The sequence below is a fragment of the Myotis daubentonii genome, chromosome 8 (assembly GCF_963259705.1).
Source record: "Myotis daubentonii chromosome 8, mMyoDau2.1, whole genome shotgun sequence".
NCBI lineage: Eukaryota > Metazoa > Chordata > Mammalia > Chiroptera > Vespertilionidae > Myotis > Myotis daubentonii.
The window spans coordinates 20,278,539-20,298,290 of NC_081847.1; the positions used below are offsets into that span (position 1 = coordinate 20,278,539).

At 42.0% G+C, this 19,752-nt stretch overlaps 1 protein-coding gene across 4 annotated transcripts in view; it reads left to right on the forward strand.

The window, feature by feature from the left end:
- The window catches only part of KIF16B (kinesin family member 16B), a 287,436-nt gene that overhangs the window by 158,686 nt on the left and 108,998 nt on the right, over nucleotides 1-19,752 (forward strand). For all 4 annotated transcript variants that reach the window (XM_059705489.1, XM_059705488.1, XM_059705491.1 and 1 more), the window contains 2 exons: nucleotides 5,560-5,642; nucleotides 7,268-7,356. In XM_059705489.1, coding sequence (XP_059561472.1) covers nucleotides 5,560-5,642; nucleotides 7,268-7,356 — 172 coding nt within the window. The remainder of the gene's footprint in view (nucleotides 1-5,559; nucleotides 5,643-7,267; nucleotides 7,357-19,752) is intronic.

The following is a 19,752-nucleotide window of genomic DNA, read 5'->3' on the forward strand; positions in this document are numbered from 1 at the left end:
CCATGAAGTATTAGCTCTTGTTTTGGTTTTTCTTTTCACTATAAGTTACTTTAGCGCCAATAGTTGTTAAATGTAATTAATTTTCTGTTCATATCAGTGGACTCCTTTGATCTTCTTGCTGGTTTCTCAGAACCATAGAATGCTCATCTCTTCTTTTAGAAGTGCTGCAGAAACTACATCTGGGGAGTTTACACTTAGGTGCATTTGAATGTGTTACGCCTGAGTGCCAAAATACATTTGCCTCTATTCAGGCACTCAGAAAGAGGGATCAGGGATTGTCTGGGGAGTGGAGCTGATGAGCCTTTGATAAAATTTTCATTTGCTAAAGTTCTGGTGTGAGTTGGTCGGAAGCAAATTAAAAAGGAATTTTAGTGGAACTACAAAGAGAAATAGATCTTCTAGGAGGTTAGCCAGGACATCGAGGGAACAGAAGAGGCCTGTTACACACTACAAAAAGGCCAGAGATATCAGTGCTAATCCCCACTGGACTCACCTGCGCTTGCTCATAAGTACTTTAGATTTCTTCCTCAACTTTGTGACCCGACAGTCTGCTTTGCACATGGATGGTTCAGCAGATACTGTTCAATGTCAAAGCCTAAACTGTTCTTAAGGACTATTTCCAAAGTCAGTGGTTCTTAAAGTGTGTCCCCACTCAACAACATCAACCTTAGCTGGAAGCTTTTTGAAATGCCCATCTTAGACCTGCTAAGTCAGAAAATATAGGGATGGGGCCCAGCAATCTATTTCTTTCTTTCTTTTTTTTTTTTTTTTACAAGTGATTCTGATGCACACTCAGATATCAGAGTAGCTGAACAAAGCTAATCATGTTTGTGTTAATTATAACCCAGAATGAAATATTCATACTTCATCACCTCAGAAATCTTCATATGATATTTAATAGGAAAAAAAGTTGATTTATTTGTGTTATAGCAGAATCAGAAAACTTGACATGAAATGTGCAAGAGAAATCAATAGAGATATTGATAATTATTATCACTATACTCCTTAAAAGTCACTAGGAATGTTTACATGTTTAATATTTTTCAGTGTACCTGAAGTATTAAAATAGAAAATCTCATGTGAAATCACCTTCAGTGGTTTTATTAACAGATATTTAAGTGAAGCTTATTTTGTTGTTCTTAACAACTATCTTTGTCTACCCTCTTACAATGCCATTTCCCTTTTTAAGACCCTCTGGAATTTGACTATCTTCAGGTATTTAACAGGCCCTGAAGTAATCTCAAAGATGTCATCATATATTCAGGAAGGTTTAAACATACTTTAACAGTTACAAATTAATGGCTTCACACAAAGTCCATTTGCTGTAGTTTGTTTATAGTTAAAGAGAATTTAAGATCTGGAAGGAACCTTATTTAGTTTGATGACTAAATGAGAATACTGAATTCTGGATACACCAAAAGAGCAGGGTAACACACATGCTCTGTGTATCATCCAGAAATCTACACCCTCAGCCATTTTCTTTCATCCATTTATTTACTTTTCCTCAGCTCTTATATTGCTTTTTAATGTATACCCATGAGTCTCCTTTTAACAGAAACCCAAGAAACTATCCCATGGGACCCATGACCCCCATCTAGCTACTGCCAACTCTGTCTCTCTCTTTATACACAGACTTTCTGAATGAGTTGTCTGTCTGGGCTCAGATGCTTCGTTCTTACTCCTCCACCCCTTCAGTTTGGCTTCTGACCACTGTCAAAATGCTCTCACCGAGGTCCCTCGTGACCTCCCTGCCACCACAGCCAATGGCGTTTTTCAGATCTCTCTGCAGCGTCTGCATCATTGATCGCTCCTTCCCTTGGTTTCTGAGATTTTCCTTCTCCCTCTCTGCTGGCCCCTTCTCTGTTTCCTTTCTAGGTTCCTGCTTCTCTAGTTGGCCATTAAAAGCCAGTGTTCTCCAAGGGGCCCAGTCTGTTCCACCTCTATTCTCTCAGGTGACTTCCCCACACCTGTGGCTTCATTTCTTAGAGATGACTCTCAAATATATAGAGAGTGATATACACGCGCACACACACACACACACACACACATGCACACACACGTACACATATATGATACCTATATGTGTGTATCTATAAACAGATATGTATTATGTATACATATGTGTGTGTTATGTATACCTATATAAGTAGGCAATAAGTAGGTAGGTAGGTTGGTAAATAGATAGATTGAGTGAGTAGGTTGTGTAGGTTGGTGGATAGATAGATGAGTAGGTATCCTAGGCTGTTCTTCTGGAGCTTCAGATCCAAATTTCTGCCTGCCAAAGGCATCTCAAATTCATTATGTCAAAACTAAACTCATGATTCCTCATCTAAGCCAATCTTAGTCCTTTTCTAGTGTTCTCAATCTGTGTGAACAACTCAACACCCACCTAGTTATTGCAGGCCAAACCTCAGGAGCCACTTTCTTACCTCCCTGTGTCTATATCTAGCCCATCATTGAGTCTTGTTCTTATTTCCTAAATATCTTATTTCCTTTCTTGTCTACCCCACCTCTCCAGTCCTGAGCCACCATTGTCTTTGACCTGGACCATTGCAGTAGTCTCCTTACCTTGTTTATCTGCATCTACTTGTGCCCTCTTTGATTCATTTTGCAAACAGTGGAAAGAATGATCTTTCTGAAACTCATCTCTAATCATGTAATGCTGCTGCCCAAAGCCCTTCAGTTTCTTCCTGTCGCACCTACCTGAAATACAAGATTCTTTACTGTATCCTGAAAGATTCTCTGTCGTCTGCTCCCTCTCAAGCCCCATCTTGTGCAATGCCCTTTCTTGTTCCCTCTGCTGTAGACATAAAACTGTCTTCCAATCACTCATCATCATCATTTTTACCTGCTAATGAACCTTTATATATGCCACTCCCTGATCTGCAAACCACCCCCCTCCCCGCCCCAATCTTCAGAGCTTGTCTTAAGCACCACCTCCCTAAGGGCATCCTTTTTTTTAAAATATATTTTATTGATTTTTTACAGAGAGGAAGGGAGAGAGATAGAGAGTTAAAAACATCGATCAGCTGCCTCCTGCACATGTCCCACTGGGGATGTGCCTGTAACCAAGGCACATGGCCTTGACTGGAATTGAACCTGGGACCCTTCAGTCCGCAGGCTGACGCTCCAGTGAGCCAAACCGGTGCTGGCAGGGCATCCTTTCTTGACCTCACCTACTGTCACCCCGCTCCCCCCACCTTATGTGCTCATTGAACACTGAGCAGGGTAGCTCTCTTTCAGGTGCAGCTTTGCATTTATTTGAGGAATTATTTGATTATTTACTTCTCTCTCCTACTTGTTTTTAAGCTCCCTAAGGGCAAGGCATATGTCTGACTTGTTCACCTTTGTGTCCCCAGTGCTGATCACAGTGATTAGCGTATGGAAAATGTTCATTAAGGTGTGTTGAATGAATGAATGAACAGCAGCATTATGTAAAAATGAAGCACATTTTTAAAGTCAGTAAGTTGTTGAGTAAAGGATGCAATAGAGGAAACAGAGGTAAACCAGCCTTAGCAGATCCTCTTTTATGTGCCAGGTAGTTCACACACATTATTTAGATGGAAACGAGGAAAGGTCATGGGTAATTTTGTTTTCTTTTATAACTTTTTAAAAAGATTTTTACGTGTATTTCATGCAAACACAAGGGTTGCAAGATTATTTTTTAATGACTTAATATGATATGAAATCTGTTTCTGCAATACTATTCTATTTTTTTCCATTAACGTACTGTAGTAATTTTCAACCCACATTTTGATGGTGCCTCTCCATAATTGGGAAATATATGAAGCGATTTTATATGAGGGGATACGCAGACTGTGGAGTGGACAATGCCCACGACTGCCCTTCTCAGTCTCCTAAAGGCGTGCTTTCCTTCTCACATGGACTCTGTTTCCACTAAATAATAACCACCACCAGAACCAACCCTCCACTTGTCCCTTGATTATGACCTAAACCTGTTAGGTTTTCACCACATTGAATTGGAAACTTTGAGAATCTGAGGTAATATGTTGAATAGCAGGCAGATGTACTGGTGTGAACTCCAGAATAGCTAGCTGTCTGGGTTATGGTGTTACCTTCGAGGTCCAGTGAGAGGTGGGCAACTGGTCAACCAGAGGTAACATGCTCTGTCCAAAGGAAGCAGCCACCAGCAGCTGGGGTTTTTGCCACGTGGCATCACACACCTACTGATACCCTATCTTCCAATTTTTGAAGGGAATCCAGAAAGAAACTCAGACTTACGTGTCAATTGCAGGTTTTTCACCGTTGGCAACTAATGTGTTTTTTAAAGATTCCACAGAGCACACAAATCATATCTGTGAGCTGAATGTTGTTCTGGCCACCCATTTTGGAGCGTGGGTGCAGATTCTCCATCCTGGCTCTCCGGATGCTCACAGTCTGTGTCATCTCGCCAATGTTGGTCCCCCTGCTGCTTTAGATGACCCGCATTTTAGGTGGACATCTCCAGACATAGCAGGCTCAGCCCTTCCCCTGTGGTTACAAGTGGGAACCCCTCTTTTGTTCTCTAGCTGTCCTGTGAGACCCAGATTATTAGTTCCTTGGTGCAAAAGCCTGCCCCCACCTACTGCAGCCTGCACTCGTCACTTGGCTGCTGCACACCTCATCCCATGATGTCCTTCATGGTTGCCATCGAGTGTGTCTTATCTTCACAAAGAAGTTGCATTCTTTTTCAGAGCAAAGATTGAACATGGGGTCCATTCTGAGGCGTGGTAGACTCACAGGTGCTGATGGGACTGGATAAGGCAGTGAAGCTCTTCTGGAACATCACTTCCCTTAGACGCCTCCAGTGACCAGTAGCTCCCAGCCTTCCCTGGCTCTGGCCTTCCAAAGTGTGTGCTTGCTTATTTGTGTAAGCAAGCTGAAATTTGCTGCCCAGCCCCAATAATTTTGTTAGCCTGGGGAATTGACATTGAGTTATTTTACCCCTTTTGCAGTCATTTTCTGAATAAATAGGACCTTAGTCAATCAAAAGGGTTTTTTTTTGTGTGTGTGTCTCATTTGACCATCTCAGTTTTAACAGGAAGCAATGGAAGTAGACGTTACATGTACAGAATTTCTTTTCTCTCAAATTCTAAGGGACAATTTAGTGGCAGTTACCTTTAGTACTTTCTCAGTTTTACCATGTGTTCTTTTGAAAGCACTTTCCTTTGAGATTTCTACTTTTATTGGCATTCATAAATATTTCCTAAATTTGTGACCATTTGTATTATATCTCTTTGAAGAACTGACTTCTTTTTCCTTCTTCTCAGCAATCAAATGCATAAGTTTTAAATGTCATAGCGTATGTGAATGCTTGGATCCATTACTTCTTCCTTGGGTAGCCTGAGCATTGTGATACTTGGCTGTAAAAAGTATCACATTTTACACCTTTAAAAGTGACTTATGAAAGCCGGTTTTCCGAGACTAACTCTTCCCCTTACTATTATTGTGTTATAGTCCACTGGAAATTGCATTTCAGTGATAAAATGCCATGTTATGATGTTACCAACTGTCCAGGTTGCTTACTGTAAGCTCATTACTGTTTTTGTGTGCTCTCAGGTGCCGTGATTCTCTTGGGAAGAACCAATATGTTTCGCTTTAACCACCCAAAGGAGGCTGCCAAGCTCAGGGAGAAGAGGAAGGTGAGCTGCATGAAATCCCCAGGAGCCAGCTCTGGTCCGGGTGGGGCTACGCCTGGGGCATCTCCACTCTGGTGCCTAGAGTTTAATTTTCCTGTGTACAGAGCCACAAAAGTTATGTAGCCTGGGGTGATTCTGGGGAGTCTGTTTCCCAGCAGATTACTGGCTGATGACATGGGAGGGTAAGCAAGTGAAGTTCCAAGCAGGAGAATAGCTCCTAGACCAGTGATGGCGAACCTATGACACCTAAACAGTTTAAACGGTCACCTCTGACACGCGATCTCATTTTTTTGGTTGATTTTTCTTTGTTAAGTGGCATTTAAATATATAAAATAAATATCAAAAATATAAGTCTTTGTTTTACTATGGTTGCAAATATCAAACAATTTCTATATGTGACACGGCATCAGAGTTAAGTTAGGGTTTTTCAAAATGCTGACACACCGAGCTCAAAAGGTTCGCCATCACTGGCCTAGTCCCTTCCCTTCACAGAGGAGCTTGGTATCATTGTACGTTAAGTGGAGAGTGACATCCACTTTTGAGCATCTAGGTTAGGAGTTAACCCAGTATCAGAATCACTATCATCCCAAAGCTTGCTTACTCTGTTTTTTCTTTTTGGTTTTTTTTTCTTGAGATGTGAAGCAGCGAGTGATTTTAGGACAACTGGGGGAGACTTCATCTTGGTTGGATAAGAATATACAGAGGGTACTTAAGTGCCGGGTGGGGACCAGCGACATGGGAAGAAATGAGAAGGAGCGGGATCTGTGTAGGGTCATCATGCTGTCTGTAGACTGAGGGTGATGATATTTCTATGAGCCAGGCACTGTACGGAACTTCCACATATATTCGACTGCTTTATCTGTGCAGCAGCTGTTACTCTCCCATCTCACAGATGGTGGAGATGAGGAACAGACAAACTAGTTCCTTAGCCAGTGAGTGAGGAGTGAGGGCTGCAACCCTGGCCTGCCAACCGCAACTGTTTGCCCCTCAGCGCGGAGTTACATAGTCCCTCATCTCGGCTTGCTCTTGTAAGGGCTGCCGGAGCTTGCCAGTGCTGTCTGTAGATCGGAAATAAGAAAGCTGCAAACCTCAGCCTTCTCCAGGCTGCTTGCCCCAGCCCCTGAAGCCTCTTATCTGTTCCAGCCCAGGGTCTCCCTGGAGGGTCCTTTTTGATACCCAGTTGCAAAAAATATGTTTGCCAATAGCTTTCCCTGGAAGCAAAAGAGGTCGAGCTCTTATGTTTTGGCCTTCCTTCCCTCTCCCTCCTCCATCGGTGTCACCCAAGTGTACATGAGCGCTGCTGATAACGGGACAGGGCTTCCGCCGGAAGGAGTGTGGCAGATGTCCTGACCATTCCCTGGGCTTGAGTGCAGCGTGGTTGGGGAGACCATCGGGGTGCGGAGTTCCTGGTTAGTTTCCCCAGGTCATGCATGCTAGGGCTCTGCTCTCTTTAGTGAGGGTTTAGGGTTGAGACTGCCCCTGAGTTGCCATCCTCAGACCGACCAGCTGGTGTGAAGGCTAATGGGGAATGTCTGCACTTCATTGCTTCTCCTAAGTTAACAGCACTGAGTCCAGAGCCCTGGCCTCTGTCTGCTAAGGTAACCGCTCTGCCCTGTGTCTGCTCTTAGAGTGGCCTTCTGTCCTCCTTCAGCTTGTCCATGACCGACCTCTCGAAGTCCTGTGAGAACCTCTCCGCAGTCATGTTATACAACCCAGGGTGAGTGAACAGCCGAGTCTCCTTCCCTGTGATTATCACCGTGGTGGTGTCTATTGTGTCAACTCCATTAAAGTCTCTAGATAAAAATAACACCTCTGCAATCTCGCCTCCTTATCCAATCAGCTGCAGTCATTTTCCAGGTTCCCTTCCAGCCCTTGCTATATATGTATGTAATTTTGCTTACTTATAATCACAAAATAAATGAGATTACATATTCTGATTTTATTTTTCGTTAAACAGCATAATAAGCATTACTAAGGGTTGTTACAAGCTTCATTATCATTTTCCTAACTGTCTAATATTTTAGAGTTGGCACTTTGATTACTCAGTACACGATCTATCTTTGGCTAAAGCACTTTCATCTCATGTTACAAATTTATTGTAGTAACAGAGACAGTTTTAATTCTGAGGGCACAGCATAACCCAGGAAATTATCTTCACAACTTCTGAGCACTGGGGGTCTCTGAGGACACAAACATTGTGTTTTAAATGGACTTCATAGCTGGGTGACCTTGGCTGACCTTAACTACTCAGGTGTTTTGTGGTTTCATCAGTGAAATGGTGGTAATAATGAGAACGGTTTAAAACAGAGAACTAAAAGAAAGGACTTTGGGGGTCCTTTCCAGTTTTGTGAGGTTCCATACGTTTATTGTTCTATAAGGAAAATACCATGTAAAGCAATGAAGTTAAATCTAATAGCAAATGAGATAATATTGACAACACCTTCTAGGACTGTCATTTATTTAGTAGTTACTGTACCACAAGCACTGAGCTAAGCACCTCCCTTCCATCTTTTACTTCTCACTACGCTGTCCCCGTTTCACACAGACTTTATAAAGGTTTGCTCACCCAGTTTCATAGTTAGTGCTCTGGTGTGAGTCCAAGTCTCTCTGATTTCCAACCCATGCTCTGACCATGGGCTACTTCAGACCTGGGGCGGGCCTGTTCCATTGTCCATGGCTCCTGGCTCAGCACTTCTCACAAGCACTAGACCTATAGTGGCATTCCCTCCTCCAGCTCAGGTCAGTACCCTGGCCCATGAAAAGCAGACATGCCTACAGGAATTTTTTTAAAAATTTATCTTTATTGTTGAAAGTATTATAGATGTTCCCTTTTTTCCTCCCCATTGACTCTTTCTGCCTCCCTCTCAGCCCCTCCATAGGCCTTCACTGCAGTATTGTCTGTGTTCATGTGTTATGCAATATATACATATTGTCAGAGGGGTTTAAACCTGGGAGGGACCTTTGGTCACATTTCTGGATTTCTTATTTTATAGGCAAGCTGAAGCCAAGCTCTGACACTTTGCTTGAGTTTAAAAACAAAACAAAAAAAAGCCAGTTAGTGCAATACCAGGGCTGCTGCAGGCTCCTGGGCCTCTCCCTCCTTCCAGAACTTCTGGAAGTAAAAGCAAGCAGTTGACCCTGTTTTGTCAATTGAGGAGAGCTGTGCTTATTAAATAAATATGTCTTGAAATAAGCCATGTTAATAAACCCTCTCAGAGCAGTGGGTTACTTTGGAAGGCATGTTTGTGGTAGGTCTTTAATTCCTTACAGCAGCGATTTTCAGCCAGTGTGCCACAAGAATTTTAAAACATGTAATACTTGACTATTTAGTCAGGGGCACTGACCTCTTTTCCCTTAGATTATAAAAAAAAAAAAAAAAAAAATGACAACAGCCAACACAATAGCCATCTAGTGTGTTTGCATTGATATTATAACTATTTTTTTTTTTTGGTCAGATCAGCACATTTTTGGTGTATTGCAGAATTTTAGTAATTTTTTTATGTGTTCATGAGATGCAAAAGGTTGAAACATGCTGCTTTATAGTAGTTTTACCAACTGCCTTTTATTGTGGCTGAGTCGAATCATTTATATGGTCACTTTGTTTAACTTTAATATAATATGCAGGTCTTCAGAGTTCATTTCAGTTTACATGGTGTGATCCATCTATGTGATATATATATATATATATATATATATATATATATATATATATATAGATAGATAGATAGATAGATATAGATATAGATATAGATTTTTTAACATATTTTATTAATTTTTTTACAGAGAGGAAGGGAGAGGGATAGAGAGTTAGAAACATCGATGAGAGAGAAACATCGATCAGCTGCCTCTTGCACACCTCCTACTAGGGATGTGCCTGCAACCAAGGTACATGCCCTTGGCTGGAATCGAACCTGGGACCTTTTAGTCCGCAGGCTGACGCTCTATCCACTGAGCCAAACCGGTTAGGGCTACAGTATTTTTTTTTGCTGATTTATTTCACAGCATAATGCCTTCAAAGTTCATTCATGTCGTAGCACATATCAAACTTCTTTTCCTTTTTTAAGGCTGTGTAATATTCCATTTTATGTATCCATTCATCTGTCAATGGACACTAGGGTTGTGAATAATGCTGCTATGAACACAGGTGTACAAATATTGTTTGAGTCCCTGGCTTCAGATTTTGGGGTATATACACAGAAGTATAATTGTTGGATTATCTAGTAATTCTATTCTTAATTTTTTGAGGAACTGCCATACTGTTTTCCCTAACAGCTATATCGTTTGCCGTTCCCACCAACAGTAAACACAGGTTCCATTTTTCCACATCCTAACCAACACTAGTAATTCTATTTCTGTATGTTTATCTGGAAAAAAAAAACACGCACACACAAAATAACACTAATTCAGAAAGAAAATATGCACTCCCGTGTTCATTGCAGCATTACTTACAATAGCCAAGATATGGAAACAGCCTAATATATTACATCTTTATCATATCACATATGTATCTACTTATCTGTTGAAGGGCAGTTAGGTTGTTTACATATCTTGGCTATTTGTGTGTGTGTGTGTGTGTGTAGACACACATACATACATAATGGAATACTCCGCCATAATTGCCCAATGTAGTCAACACTTAACAAGAGTAGCAAATGTCCCAGAGCCATCGCGGTGACTGTCAATGGCACTGACAGTGATTCCTGACTTCCTCCATGAGATGACATAGGAAAGGCTCATGGACCTGCCCCAGGAATCCTGTCCCAGCCTTGAGCTGGCAGGCGGAGCTCACCACACTCCTATTAGCCCTTCATGTTGACCCCTTCTCTTCCCAGCATGTGACCTGGCCCCTCAGTACCTATGGGATGACTTCCAAACTCCAACACATTCATCCATGACTTTGGTCTCCAACACTGTGTTCTGCCACTTTCCACCTTGAACTTTATGTTTTGTTTTAAGTGGACAAAACAGATCTTTCACACCTCGCTCCAGGTCAAGCCTTTGTCTAAAACCATCTATTAAAAGCTTAGCTGAGTAAAGGAATTGTCTCCTCAGGAAGTGTCTGTGCATCTCCAGTTTGAGCTTTCTTTTTATTCTCTGGAAGGCATTTTGTGCATACCTTTACTCTCACCTTTTCCATTCCATTTAACTGGTGCTTATGGTGCTTTCCCAGTAGCCTTCTTGTGGGCAGAAGCCTGCACACAGGGGCGCAGTGAGCGGTGGGTCGTGGCCAGCAGATGTACTCTCAGAACACAGGGTGTGTCCGCTCCCAGGTCTGCAGGTGCCTTGTACTTTAGATGGGTACTGTGCACGGCTGGTCCCTTTCTTTTTGTTTCTCATTCACACAGATGCACTTTTACATGTTTTGTGGCTTTCTTAAATATTGAGGAATTGAAGTTTATCTTTTTGTTTCTCTGTTATCATATACACTCAAGTATGTTTTTGAAACGGACTAAAACTTTACTGCTTAGTGTACTTGGTTCCTCTTAGAGCAAAGCTTTCTTAAAGAATTATATCTTCTGGCCCTAGCTGGTTTAGCTCAGTGGATAGAGCATCAGCCTGCAGACTGAAGGTTCCCAAGTTCGATTCCAGTCAAGGGCACATGCCTGGGTTGCGGGCTCAGTCCCCAGTGGGGGGCATGCAGGAGGCAGCCAATCAATGATTCTCTCTCATTATTGATATTTCTATCTCTCTCTCCCTCTCCCTTCTCTGAAATCAATTAAAAAATAATAATTATGTCTTCTATACAAAATAATATATCCAGTAAGATCCAACTCATCTTCAAAACAACCGGTGTTTCGTCTTTGTTTAGTAGGCAACCTACTAAATCTCCAAAGAGCAGTAGCTGAAATGACACCAAAAACCACCATGCTCTGAATTATAGTAAGAGATGGAGTTTCTAAAAGTGAAGTTCCTGCTACCCAAGAACATTTTATCAGCCCGCTGGGCACATAAATTTGGGTGCCTCGTTTCTAACATAGTTTTGGAACTTACTGCTGGCCCACATCTCAGGCTCCCTGGAAATTGGGATTTGTATGCACACATGTGTGGTACTTGGTGCCAGAAAATTTTTGGATGAGGCAGAGCAGCCTGCTGGCTTCCTTTGAGAGTTAGCTTCACTTTGGAGAAAAGCCCAGCCAGGGCCTTTGCCAGAAAGTAATCTTGCTGCTGGGGAAACATTCCTCCTCAACCGGCACAGGGTCTCAGAAGAAACCAAGCCACTGCTTGGGCCTCGTCTGTCTTGCTCTGACTCTGCGAACAGGCAGCTGATTTGGCAGGATGTGGAAGCTTTCACAGCTTCATGAAAGTGCTCTAAGCAAATTTACTTACAATCCAAGTTCATCTTAGTCTTGAAATAAAGGAAGGGATTTTCACTTGTGCACTATTTTCCTTTAAAGACGAACCAATGGCGAACTCATTTAAATGAATATATATGAATAATTAAGTTTTGAAGAGGGGAAACACCCAGGTTGCAAATCCAATTGGACCAAACAATGTCAACATTAGGGAGAAAGTAAGATGACAACAAGCAGGGTTACCTCCTTTGCTGTACTGAGTCTTAGCTTCCCTATAGATGACTTTAAGCTTCTAGGAAACTGGCACAGAATCTAATTTGTTGTTCACTCTGTGCCCAGCTTCATACCTGGAACTTAATAGACATAAAATAAATGTGAACTAAGTGATTGCTGTTTCCCACCTTGATTCCTACCAATGTGGAGGCGGTTTTAGAATCAGAGCCTGGCCATAGCTGGAGATGCTCTTGGTGAAATTTTGCATGCATGTCCTGGAAGAACGGTCACATTGCCTGTAAATGCAGTCCCCTGCTAGGTCTGCTTTCTCTCTGCTTTTCTTTCATTTTTGCTACTTTAAACATTGTTTTTATTCTTATTGTTTTTTTTCTTGCTGACCTTGAGCATGAAAGTTTTATACATGTAATTGGCAAAATTTATGTTGCTGGTTATTTGGTAATTAACCCGTGTTTTAGTTGATGGATATTTACTGTGTTTATCTCTGCTGGTTTATTTTATTGGTCCTTAACCATTTTCAAAACTTTGCTTTGCTGTAAGGCCGATTTCTTCTCCAGCTTTTTGTCTCAGTTGTCTTGCCTTTTTTTATGGACCTTTTCCGAACTTTACAGTTGCTGTGAGTGCCTTAAGGAGCTTGTTAACAAACACAGTCATGGGGGACTTGTGATGAAAGCAACTGGAAGAAGTGGGTTCTTTCCTTCCATTAACAGAGACTAGTGTTAATTACTGACTTTGCTCTTTCCTTTTGTCCTTGAATATTATTTCACTGGAAGCCACTTTCAATGATCCGCTCCCAGTGTTTTCTGTTTTTAAAGTGGTCAGAAACCTGAGCTGTAGAACTCAAAGAATAATTTGTCTTTATTTAGTCCCTTTAGGTCTGCAATGTGCCTCACTCATTTTATAATTGTTCAATCTCAAGCTGAATTGTAAAGATCAATTAGGAAATTAGGCTTTTCCTAGTACAATGATGAAAGGTAGTTATGGACCAAGGTAGTTATAGTTAGTAGCTTTCTTTTAAAGTAGCATTATGTTAACTTGATTACATGTCACCAGCTCTATGTACTTAACTCATTTGATTGCAGCTTGTTGCAGATTCAATGAAGGGTTTCGATGTGCCTGTCCAGTCTTGTTCCCAGGTCTTTGTACATGGGTTTCCTCCTCCTATTACACTCAGCATGTGTTTGCCCACACTTCACATGGCTGAATCCTCAGTGTAAGTCTTACTGCCTCATAGAGGTCTTCCAACCCCATCCAAATTTCATAGCCCTGGCCGTTCATTCAGTATGTCCTCTATTTTTCCTTGGTAGCACTTTAAATAGTTGGTAATTTTGTCTGTTGGTGCAACTATTTGTTGACTCTAGGTCTATGTATTTTGAGAGAGACAGAGATAGAGAGAGAGAGACAGACAGAGAGAGAGAGAGAGAGAGAGAGAATTGTTAGGCCCTGACTGTTGGCAGTGAGAATGGCATCAGGTGTTAGACTGGTGGGGTCAGACCAGACCTGCATTCAGCAACCTCAGTACTGAGTTCTGGCTAAGAAGCAGTTCAAAGCAAAGATTCAAACTATAATAAAAGGTTTATTTAGAAAGTCATGGTGGTAGAAGAAGTGAGCAGTAGAAGAAATGGGCTCAGGAAACAAATTACAGAGGCACAAGAAAGGCACTTGGAGCTTAGGAGAATGAGAGAGACAGGAAAATGTGCCTTGTGGAGAAGAAGAGGGGGAAGGGAGGGGAAAGCATGGTGTGTTCCTGGGTCCTCCATCCTTATCTGAGGATTTCCATTGATTTTTAGAGAGAGTGGAAGGGGACAGGGAAATAGAGAAACGTCGACGTGAGAGAGACACATTGGTTGGTTGCTTCCTGCACTGGAGCCAATAATGGAACCTGCAACCAGGTACATGCCCTTGACCAGGAATTCAATCTGCAACCCTTTGGTGAGCAGGCCAATGCTCTAACCACTGGATCACTGGCCAGGGCATCCTCCTAAGGGTTTTTAAGGGTAGAGATTTTAGGGGAAGTCCCAGGAGAGCATCTCAATAGAGCATTCATCAGCTTCCCGGTGTGTCCCTTTAGGCAGGGGTGGGCAAACTTTTTGACTAGAGGGCCACAATGGGTTCTTAAACTGGACCGGAGGGCCAGAACAAAAGCATGGATGGAGTGTTTGTGTGAACTAATATAAATTCAAAGTAAACATCATTACATAAAAGGGTACGGTCTTTTCTTTTTTTTAGTTTTATTCATTTCGAAAGGGCCGGATCCGGCCAGCGGGCCGTAGTTTGCCCATGGCTGCTTTAGGGTCATGATCTCCACTGATTGGCTGGTGCCAGTTGAGGGCGTCATTAGTCAGTGCAACTGGTCCTGAGGTCAGCTGTGGAGTCCCTTGTCTGGTGTTGCTGTTTTTCTGGGCTTGGAGCTGAAAAACAACTGAGACCTAGATGCATTTATTTGTTTTGGGTCAGAACCTTATTATCCTGAGGACTTAATGCTTAAGGCCTATTTTCTGGCCCCCTTGTTCATTCACCCTCTAATGGGGTCTAATCTGTATGACACATGACTAGCAACAGGCCAGGGAGGAAAGGTTACCTTGGAGGTGAGATCTTTGTTTTTCCAATTTTGCCTGTTGCTAGGCACTCCAGTGACCTTCTGTACCGGCCCATGGTACTTGCTCTGCTCATGTCTGTCTAACTGCCTACCACATGATGAGGTACTTCCATCCACTCCACCCCCCCTTTTCCTTTTATCATAGACCATAATTCTAACCTGGATTAGCTATGTCCCACATCAGTGACATTAGATGTTTTGTCACCATCCGCAACCCCCATATCTAATGATCTCCTAAAGGTTAATTATTATCATTGTTGGGAATAAATGGAAATGAACCAGAGATTCATAGAAGCGAAAAGGAAGTGAAATGGTAGCTGTAATCACAATAGATTTAAAAAAATGTGAAACAGGTAGTGTGTCTCATTATAAATTTAAATGCTTATTACCAAAAAGTAACATTCAGGAATGAATAAAGTAATCACAAGCATTCATAGTCCTTCCACCAAGAAATAATGATTGGTTTATATTTGTAACATCTACTTATATTTTATAGTATTTATAGTTAATTGTACATCATATATTGTAATTATTCACTATAAAGAGTATTTAAAAAGTAAAATTGAGATCACACTAGTTATACCGTTCTGTATTCTGCTTTTTTTTTTTTTAATTTTTAAAAAATGTTTCTTCTTTTTAATTCTCACCCGAGGATATTCTTCCATTGATTTTTAGAGAGAGTGGAAGAAAGGGGGAAAGACAAAGAGAAATATCAGTGTGAGAGAAGCACATGGATTGGTTGCCTCCTACATCAAGCCCCATCCAGGGCCTAGGCTGGGAGGAGCCTGCAACCGATGTACATGCCCTTGACTGGAATCCAACCTGGGACCCTTCAGTCCACAGGCTGATGCTCCATCCACTGAACCAAACCGGCTAGGCCTCTGCTTTTTTTTTTAAATATTTTATTGTGAACTTCGCCCCAGGCCATTGAACACATCTTTCTGTGTTTATATCAAAATGTAAAGTTTGCTTATCATTAATTGCTTTGGGAAATTTTTCCCTTCCCCCCCCCCCCCACATAAATTGTTGATTGCATTGCAACTAATCCATTTGTGTAAATATTTTCCACTTGGTTAGTTTTTCACTGATACCCATACCACCCTGAATTGTTCACTTGATGGGAGCTGCGGCTTACATTCCAGCAACAAGGGGAGAAGAGAGAGAAGCCAGAGAGAAAAAAAAGGGAAAGGAAGCTTGGAAGACCAAGTACAGAAGAGGCATGACAGTGGAGAGCTGGGGCTGGGCACATGGCCCATAGAGGCACAAAAGGCACTCCCATTCCTCCGCCAGCCTTAGTCCCATACCTGGCACACATTTCAAGCATTGCTATTTGGGCATGTCAGCATTTTGTCTCTCAGCATGCAACATCAAAGAAGTGCAAACATGTGAAGCAGATTCTTAAAGCTCTTCACTTCAAGGAGGTATTGTCAAGGCAGAGGAGCTATCGGGCATTTTAAGTCTTTTTTGCATCTTCAAACTTCCCTTTTCTGGTCTCTGCCCATAAACATGCACAGCTTTTCTTTTATTAAACTAACCTCTGATTGAGGAGAAACCAAGATGGCGGCATAGGTTAATGCCGGAGATTGCTTCCCTCGAACAACCACTTCAGAGATATAACTAAAGGACAGAACGGACATCATCCAGAACCACAGGAAGGCTGGCTGAGTGGAAATTCTACAACTAGGAGGAAAGAGAATATCATACCCAGACTCAGAGGAGGTGCAGTGCTGAAGTGAAATACTCAGGTGCGGAGTGCGCGCACAGAGCGGGCTGGCGGCGGAGGGCGCGGTTGTTGTTTTCAATCGGGAGGGAGTTTCAGACTCTGAGCTCCAGATCCCGGCGAGTCTCTGGGGACCAAGACTCAAACGGGAGAAGCGGGACTATCTGGCTTCGGTCGGAACTCGAAGGCAGCTTTCTCTCCGAGGTTTGCAGCCATTGCTGGGACTCTGAGAGGCAGAGCCCCTGGGGAAGGAACTGAGAGCAGCCATAACTGCTCGCTCCGGCCCGCCCTGTAGATCCCCGGGGACCCGCCCCGCCCAAGCCCTGCGCAGAGCCATTTGCCAGATAGCCTCAGGCAAAGGCTAGGTTAGCACCGCCCTAGAGATCCAGCACAGAAGCCCTCCCACTGCAGACACAGCAGACTCTCATAGCCAGTTAGCCTGGAGGTCAAATCACCCCCGGTATTGCCGACATCAATCAAGGCTTAAAGGCAACAAGACTGCGCACAAAGACCACTAGGGGGTGTACCAAGAAAGCATAAAAAATGTAGAAACAAAGAAATAGGACAAAACTGTCAATGGAGGATATTGAGTTCAGAACCACACTTTTAAGGTCTCTTAAGAACTGTCTAGAGGAAACTCAACACTCTCCTGAATACCTGGAAGGTCTAAGGAGAGCCACAATGAAGAATAGAAGAACCGAAGGACCTTCACTACTGCATTTTTTTTTTCTTTTTTCACTTTTTAACTAAGAAATCAATTTTTTTTTAATTTTTTTTTCTGTTCTTTTTTTTTTCTTTTTCCCTCACCTGATTTTACCCTTTTAATTACTACCTTCTTATTTTTTAACCAGTATTATTACTGCTACCATTTTACCATTTTTTAAAGTGCCATTTTATTTTCTCTTTATTTTATTTTGGGATTAGTGTTCTCCATTCTATTTTCATCGTTATATTATTGGTTGTCTCTAGTTTGCATTCATATCCAGGGAGCTGTTGCTGGAATTTGTTGGGATTAATGGCTGTTCTATAGGAGTATTCTCCTCATATAAAAAGTCTCTTCCCCTCTTCCACTTCATTCTCTCTTTTCGCTCTTTTTTTTTTCTTTTCTTTTCTCGCTTTTATTTTTCCCCCTCCTTTTTCCCGATTTCATTTTTGCACTCCTTTTTTTGGTCCCTACTTTTCTTTCCTTTTTTTTCTTTTATCTTTTTCTCTTCCTTCTTCCTTATCCCCTAATTCTCTTAATTCAGGTGGTCACCTTTATTTGGAGTTATTAATATCGTGAATATATTTGTGTATAGTGCCTGGTACGTGGTGCCTTGTTGTGTTGTATTTTGTGCCTTTAAATCAATGCAGCAGATCCAAGCAACAGCAACCTCCTGAGCACCACATCCTCTGCTGAGGAACAGCAGCTGTACGTGAAACCTCGCCCCACCAGCCAGAAGAGCCACCACAGCTGTGAACAGCACCCACCAGAGGAGCTGCTGCCAACTGAAGAGCAGCAGCTACCGCAACCGCCCGAAGAGCAACCACAGACCAAGGAGTCACTGCCACCCAGGGAGCAACCACTGAATGACTCAACATCTAGATATGTCAGTGAGATCAAACATGGGTAGACAAAGAAACCCCCAAAGGAAAGAGAAGGAGGACTCTCCAGAAAAGCAGCTAAGTAATACAGAGGCATGCAACATGACAGATAAAGAATTCAGAATAAGGGTCCTAGAGTGCATAAACCGGATGGAGGAAAAAATCGACAACCTCTTCAAGAAGCAAGAAGAAACAGATGAAAAAATCGATAACATATGGAAGAAGCTAGAAGAAACAGATGAAAAAATCGATAACATATGGAAGAAGCTAGAAGAAACAGATGAAAAAATAAACAACTTAAGTAAGACCCAAGAAGAAATGAAGAGTGATATAGCTGCAATGAAAAACTCCATTGAAAGTATCAACAGTAGACTAGGAGAAGCGGAGGACCGAATTAGTGAATTAGAAGACAAGGAAGCAAAACACACCCAAAATGTACTGCAATTGGAGAAAAAAATTAAAAGACAGGAGGAGAGCCTAAGGGAGCTTTGGGACAACATGAAACGAAACAACATACGAATAATAGGAGTACCAGAACAACAGAAGGATGAACAAGGATTAGAAAACCTACTTGAAGAAATAATATCAGAAAACTTTCCTGAGGTGGGGAAGAAAAAAGTCACACAAGCCCAGAGAGTCCCAAACAAGGTGAACCCGAAAAGACCCACACCAAGACACATCATAATCACCATGGCAAATGTTCAGGACAAAGAGAGAATCTTACAGGCTGCAAGAGAGAGACGGAAAGTTACATACAAGGGATCTCCCATTAGACTGTCAAATGATTTCTCAACAGAAACACATCAGGCCAGAAAAGAATGGACTGAAATTTACAAAGTGATGCAAAGCAAAGGACTGAATCCAAGAATACTCTATCCAGCAAGGCTATCATTCAAACTTGAAGGGGAAATAAGAAGCTTCGCAGACAAAAAAAGGCTAAGGGAGTTTGTCACCACCAAGCCAGCAATGCAAGGAATGCTAAAGGGACTGGTATAAAAAGAAGAAATAAAAAGCTCAGAAAGAAAACAGCCACACACACACACAAAAAGAAATGGCTACAAACAAGTACCTTTCAATAATAACTTTAAACGTAAACGGACTAAATGCTCCAACCAAAAGACATCGAGTGGCTGAATGGATAAAAAAACATGACCCATACATCTGCTGTCTACAAGAAACCCACCTCATTAGAAGGGACTCACACAGACTGAAAGTGAAAGGATGGAAAAATATCTTTCAGGCAAATGGAAAGGAAAAGAAAGCTGGGGTAGCAATACTTATATCGGACAAAATAGACCTCAAAGTGAAGGCCTTAACAAGAGATAAGGAAGGCCACTTCATAATACTAAAGGGATCAATACAACAAGAAGATATAACCCTGGTAAACATATATGCACCCAATGTAGGAGCACCCAAATTCATAAAAAACTCCTGGAAGATATCAAAGGAGAGATCGACAACAATACAATCATAGTAGGGGACTTTAATACACCATTGACAGCACTGGATAAGTCCTATAGACAAACAACCAGCAAAGATACAGCAATCCTAAATGACTCACTAGATCAGATGGACTTAATAGACATCTTCAGAACACTTCACCCCAAAGCCAGAGAATATACGTTCTTCTCAGGTGCTCGTGGGACATATTCAAAAATAGACCACATATTGGGTCACAAGCAAAGT